Genomic DNA, 7,302 nt, shown 5'->3' on the forward strand with positions numbered 1-7,302 from the left:
AATAATAATAATAATAATAATAATAATAATAATAATAATAATAATAATTTGCTGGTAGCAATAAACTTCCTCCTTCATGATCCATCAAATTCATTTCTTCTCCAATCTCCAATTTTCATTTCTACCCCATCTCTAATTTTTTTCTCCCATCCCTTTTTCTTCAATTCCCTTTTAATCTCCATTACCAACTCCCCTCCCCTCTATTATTCATCATCCCACCCATCTTCCATCCTAAGTCTGCCACTTGTTTTTCAATGGCATTAGATTTTTAAGCTCTACCTCGACGAAACTATGAACAAGAGAAAAGAGAAAGACTCCAATATTTCAGCTCTAAAACGTCATAATACATATGCACACATACACACACATAATACACATACATACACACACATACACATACACACACATACACATACATACATTGCTTCATTTCAGTTTATCATTACATTCTTCTTTTTCTTCGTCTGTCACAAATAAACTTATCTATTATCAGACAAAGATATCGCTGACATATATATATGTATATGAGAATGAGTGTATAAAACGAAATGGTAAATGATATGAATATAATCAAATAATCATTGTCAAAAAGAAAAAAAGGATCATTTTGATTTTTCATCAATATCATATCATTGAATATTGAATTACAATTATTAACAGTATAGCATAAGTAATAATATAATATATGCAAATGTATATATTATATGAATAGATAGTTAATGTTAAATAATGGTTGTGTCATTTTTAGCATTAATAAATTTTAATTATAAAATAAAATTTCATTGAATTATCAAAATAATCAATTACAGTTATATTAGTTTTATCAAAAATAAATGTGCAAAATTGTATCGAATTATTAAAATTATCATATAAAATTTGTATATTATATACAGTATAATTTTACTAAATGAAAAAATTTGCATAGATATGATTAATATTTAATATTAAGGTAAGAAAAATAAATAAATAAATTCTTTCATATTTAAAACGATTATAAAAGGTACGCATAAATGTTTTCATATAAAATTTTTAACCAATCATTTAGTTCAATAATATCGACACGTACAAAATAACAGTAATCACTGATTGGCTAGAAAGGAAAAAGAAAGAAAAAAAAAGAAAAAATGAAAGCAATTAGTGAATCATTTTGCATATTTTGTTAATAATATAAACTAATAACAAATAAATGATTTGAACTTTTTTCATTTCTTAATTTAAACAAAATACGATCATATTGATTGATTTGGATAATACATCCTATCCTTTCTCGAGACTAACCAATCATTATCAGTGTGATATTACGATGTAAGTATTATATATTTACGTTTGACTTGCGATAAATACTAGAATTAAAATAATTGAGTTTTGAAAGTATTATATATTTAATTAAACTAAAAAAAATGTCTTTTGAATAACAATTTTTTGAATAAGATAAGTAGTAATTTTGAAAGGAGACATACCATAAGAAATATTGAATAGTAATACTTCATTTATTCACTAAAAAATTGCATATTTATGCAAATTAGATTTTCACAGTCACTTGAAAAAAAAAATAAGGGAAAGAAAGAATTTGTTTGTTTCCAATAAATTGCAAAAGACTTTTGACTAGAAATTAAGTTCACGTAACAACTAGATATTGGAATAATTTAGAAATTTTGTTGGTAAAAATGATATACGGTAGATATTTATTAGTAGTTTTAAATTAATTAGTGATAACTTTATGATCATATTTGTTTAATCTATGATTTTTGTTTATTACAATTTCCATTATAGGTTCTTTTCCAATGCAATCCTAATTTTTGAATTGCCAAGTCAAATAGATTCATATGGCATCAATTGCTATCCCTCATCGAATACATAAAGATAAATAACCGGAGTGAAGGTTCAAATTTCATTAGGAGAATTGACAAGTGATACTGTACGGAACATAATCTACGATCACAAGCAAGGTTTAGAAAAAGCGATAGATAATAAGAGTGAACTATGTCAGTTTAAAGAATTGAAGAGGAAAAGGGAGTAAATAATTTTTGATGGTTTCAGAAAAAAATGACAATAGTAAAGGAAACCACGTGAATAAAATGTATTCTTTTTTATATGCAAAAAATTTTCTATTGTTTTGTTGTTTTGAAAAAGGAATTGATGAAAAATTGTTGGCAGAAATTGTAACTTTTAATCTCCATCGTAACACAATAATATATTATAGCAGAAAAAAAACAGCAAAATAATGTAATCACATACTTGAAAACAAGAATTGAATGATTAAAAGGAGAGTAATGTTATAAGTTATGAGGAATAATAGATTTGGATAGGAATAAACAGGAAATGGAAAATGTAAATCTGAATATGGTTTGGTTAAAGAATGAATGAAGGAGGTGGGTGGAGCAAGGAGTCCATTTCATCCAATAGGCATCCAAATTCAATTCCTTCATCTTATTCTCAACCATTCATCTTAGGAATAAATTCGTCCCACATTCTTATTCCATTTTTTTTTCTTTGTATATATGGTAATAAGTAAGCAATGCCATCGTTGCCATTTTCATTATTAATTCTATCCATTTCAAATTGATGATTAAACTTAAAGCAGAAGTGAAATTTCAACATTTTGCATTGCTTTTTATCATTCCTAAAATTTAAACATGAACGATTTTAAAATTAGAAAAATATTCGATAAAAATTAAAAAGCTAAAACAAATGTTAGCAATAGTATAGATATTGCTAAAATCCGATTAGTTAATATTCTGATAAATTAACACTGCTTAATTACAAATTAATGTAATTTAAATTGATCAATTAGTACTTTTAATGTTCATTATCCTGAAATATTAATTATTATATAACAAAATTAAAACTACTGGAATATAACTTTGTATTCCAATCATTCAATTTTCCACAATCTTTCTATTAATTTATGAACAAAAATTCACCAGTTTAGTTATTCTGTCAGATGATGAAACTGTAATTGGTTTGTTCACCTGGTATTATTTGGGTAACACATGATGCTGCTTTCTTGGTAACCTCAAATGGAGATGCTTCATTCTGCTTCTATACCACAGCTAATCATTACATATATAGTATCCGCATGGAGAATTAGCAATTGATCGGTGTCATAAATATTGGAATTTGTTAGAAATGAATTTATTTAAAAATTTACGCAAAAAAGTTTGCAATAATTCAACGCAATACATGTTGAGCATTGTAGCATATTTTCATTATCAAATTAAAAATTAATATCAGCAAAAATTACGAAAAACTAAGCGCATAATTGACATTAAATTCAACAATTAGTCGAAAAATGCATACGCAGTTCAAAACTTACCTACCGTTTCATACAATTTGTTCATTAGTTAAATGTTATAGATAAATAAATGAACCGTAATTTTGGGACAAACAAAGGAAAAAGAAAAAAAACAATTTTTGGATTTATTCTCAGAATGACGAATTACGGGAAAGAAGTGAAAAAGTGATTATTATTATGGGAGAAGTTTAAACAGTGATAGCACTTTTTAGAATAAACTTTTTTTTTCAAACTGTTTTGTAGAGTGTAGGAAAGAGAAGTATGAGTGAGTGCTTTCAAAGCAAAAGGTTACAATTTATTTTTTTTTCTTTCCGAAGCATCGTTAATTTATTCCATATTTTTTGTTTGAGATAAGAGGCAAGCCAGAATTTTGATTGATACAGCTAGGGAAAATATGAAGAAAGGAAATTGAAATTTAAGTCAAAAAGCATTCATAAATACAAAAAAGGTATTTTATCGATTTAATGAAAGGACTCGATATGAAACTTATCTTTCCCAGCAAAAAAAACAGAAAAAATGACAAATAAAGCAAATTATTTCATCACTGACCACGTATATTTTCTCTTCTACATTTTTCTCCTATATTGAATTGTTTGGAAAAGAAAACGATATCTTATTTTATAAACTGAATAATACATCTCTTCTCCCTTTTCTTCTCCTTCGCTCCTTTTCCTCTCACTATTTCCTCCTTGCTACTCTGTTCCTGCTCTTATCTCATATATTTATTATATGTTTGATTTAATTCATTGATAAAGGGCAAATCAAAAAAAAAAAAAAGATAAGAAAAGGATAAAAAAATTATTATCAGCTGTTTAAACTGGCGTAAAAACAAACAAACAAAAAAAAAAAAAAGAAGAAGTAAAAAGAAAAAAGAAGAATTTAAGAATTTTATTTTAGAAGAAGAATTTTATCATGATAATATCATCTATGAACAACAGATAAACAAAAAAAAGAAAAAAGAAACGAATGGAATGGAATAGTGTACAGACAACGTCTGATCATTTATCCATCTGTAGGTAGCGGACGTAAATTCATAAAGAGAAATGAATTAATTTACTTGTAACTAAATTATAATTAAAACTTTTGTTAATGAACGCCCTTAATCAATCATAAATAGCAAAATTTAATTAAAAATTAATATAATCGAAGGATTAATTGCATGCACATTTTGAACATATAATTCTTTGAGATTTTTTTTTTTTAAATTGAAAATAAAGATTTAATTATAATCACGTTATTTCCAATTATTATTTAAAATATTTGGAAGTAATATATTTCTGAAATTTACACTTTCTTCATTGATATATTAAATCCATTTCGAAAATTCATCAAATAATCATATTTTACCTTCGTTTATCCATGTAAATGGATGTCATTTGAGAATATGAAATTTTAACTTTTAAGAAAATGAAACATTAAAACTTATTATTAATGAAAAAAAATGGGATTAATTTAATTAATAAATTACTTATCTGCTAGCTTCTTTTATGCCAATCCTAAAGTTTCTATTTTAAAATTTTCAACAAATTTTTAAAATGCTGCATATATTTGAATAATTGTTACTCCCGACAACATATTAGCTAATCATTTCATTAATCACTAAATAAGCCTTACTTCCCCGCCTCTTTGTCCTCTGATGAAAATTGCTTCCCCGCCCAATTCATATCATATACAAACAATATATATATGCATATATATGTACATGCATTTTAGCAATCAGCTAAAACAGTATTGTATTTCTCGAGCTTTCAGCAGAATTATGCTGGTGATTTCTATCAAATTTTTTATCAATACATTCTTTTTTTTTTTAATTTTCAATCAATATTTCATTAAATTATAAAACTTTTCATCATTATTTTGTAAAAAAAAAAAGAATTTTTTTTTCATTTCCTTTTATGAAAATTATCCAGACAATAATGAAATTTTTAAACGATAAATGTTAAATATAATACAAAGTATTATTAATGTAGTAACTTTATTTATCAAAATAAATAGTAAATCAAATTTTATTGACCATTAAATTTGCATATTTTCTGCTTCTTTCTTATCCAAATTCATATTAAATATTATATTTCAATAATTATTGAAAGATTTTCTACAGTAATTGTTAATACTTCCTTTTCCGTTTTGTTTACTTTATTTCCATATAATTATAACTATGATCTAAATAATTTAAGAATGCAAAAAATATTATCATTTTCATCAGTGATTCATAATTTAGCAAAAAAGTTTTGCTAATAGCTAAAATATTGAAATAAATGAAGTTTTGAAATAACCTTTTCTTTCAACTAATTTTATCATAAATTATCGATCAATACTTTGTTGATTCTATTGTATTATCAGTATCAGTGTTAAATTATCAACAATATATTTGATTCAGAATTTCTTTATTCAAAAAAGCAAAATAAAATATGTGTTAAGAAATAAGATAAGATCTTTTTAAAAATTAAAATAAAATCCGGTTTTTTCCTTTTTTTGAATTTAATACTTATTTTTTGTAAGTTAATTTGTCAGTTATTAATTAATAATTACTGTCGTTTATTCTTTCAAATCCCTCTTTCATTTTACCCTAAAATTTGCAATTTTACCCCTGAATTAAAGAAGAAGAATGTATGGTAGTTGGTAAAATAGTATAATAATAATATATCTATCATCTCATAATAAATTAAATTTGACAGTTACAATTTAGGTACTGTATTGTTAAATCTCTACATCTATTTTACTCTTGCTAAAATATTTATAGTGGACAGTTCATTATTCTGATTAATAACAAATAAATTTTCAAATTTCCTCGTTTCATTTTTCTCTCAATCAAGCAATGATGATAATTATCACCATCATTAATACCAACAACACTGTCACCATCATCATCATCATCATTCGTAATAGCAATAGCAATAATAATGTCAAGTAATGTTATCCATGAATAATGCATATCATTAATTGCAACTACCGGTTGATTGGTTATAGCTGCAGTAGTAACGGTAATAGTGGTAGTATCAAAAATAATAATAAAGATAGTATATAAGTACCAGTATTGAAGTAATAACTGCTCCGACAATATTCTTCTCCTATCATCATCAATAATGATTTGAAGGGAATCGGATTCGGAAAATAGACAAACTCAAAAAGGGGGTCGAATGAAGAGAGTACCGCTAATCCATCTCGTCTCGTCTCCAAAATTTCATACTCTATTCATCTTCCTCATTTCATTCTATCTCTTTCTTGTTCCCTATTATATTCATCATCAACTACAATTATAATTTGTATTGTTCAATTGTCAATTACTATTGTAATTTCGAGAATATATTCAAAAAGAGAGGGAAAAATGTGCAATTTTTCTAAAATTTTTATGGAAAATTTTGACACTTTTTTTCATTTTTATTTTTATTTTACATTAAATTTCAACAGTTATATATTTAAAAAAAAAGAAAAGGAAAAAAACGAAGTAAACAAAAACAAGAACAAGAAGAATGACAAAAATGAAAACGAATATCAATTTGTATTTAAATGAATTCATTTGGAGATGCAATTAGGATAGGAAAGTTTGGATGGAAAATTTTTAAAATTTTATTACGTTGGGGAGATTTTGAAAATTCGTAATAATAACAATAATATATAGTAACAGCAACAACAATAAATAATAAATAATAAATAATAAATAATAAATAATAAATAATAAATAATAAATAATAAATAATAAATAATGAATAATAAATGATAAATAATAGACAATAAATAATAATAAATAATAAACAATAAATAATAAATAATAAATAATAAATAATAAATAATAAATAATAAATAATAAATAATAAATAATAATAAATAATAAATAACGAATAATAAATTGTGAACAATAAATAATAAATAACAGATGGTAAACAATAAATAATAGGTAGTAAATGATAAGTAATGAGCAGCAAATGATAAATAATAAATAATAATAATAATAATAATAATAATAATAATAATAATAATAATAATAATAATAATAATAATAATAA

At 24.0% G+C, this 7,302-nt stretch overlaps 1 protein-coding gene across 1 annotated transcript; it reads right to left on the minus strand.

The window, feature by feature from the left end:
- Positions 1-6,032: 6,032 nt before the first annotated feature.
- LOAG_11099 (hypothetical protein) lies at positions 6,033-6,230 on the minus strand (the record flags this gene model as incomplete). The annotated part of the gene is made up of 1 exon (XM_003146622.1): positions 6,033-6,230. One exon carries the CDS (start codon positions 6,228-6,230, stop codon positions 6,033-6,035), a length of 198 nt encoding a protein of 65 aa, XP_003146670.1.
- Positions 6,231-7,302: the final 1,072 nt, after the last annotated feature.

Source organism: Loa loa (assembly GCF_000183805.2).
Source record: "Loa loa unplaced genomic scaffold supercont3.371, whole genome shotgun sequence".
Lineage (NCBI taxonomy): Eukaryota > Metazoa > Nematoda > Chromadorea > Rhabditida > Onchocercidae > Loa > Loa loa.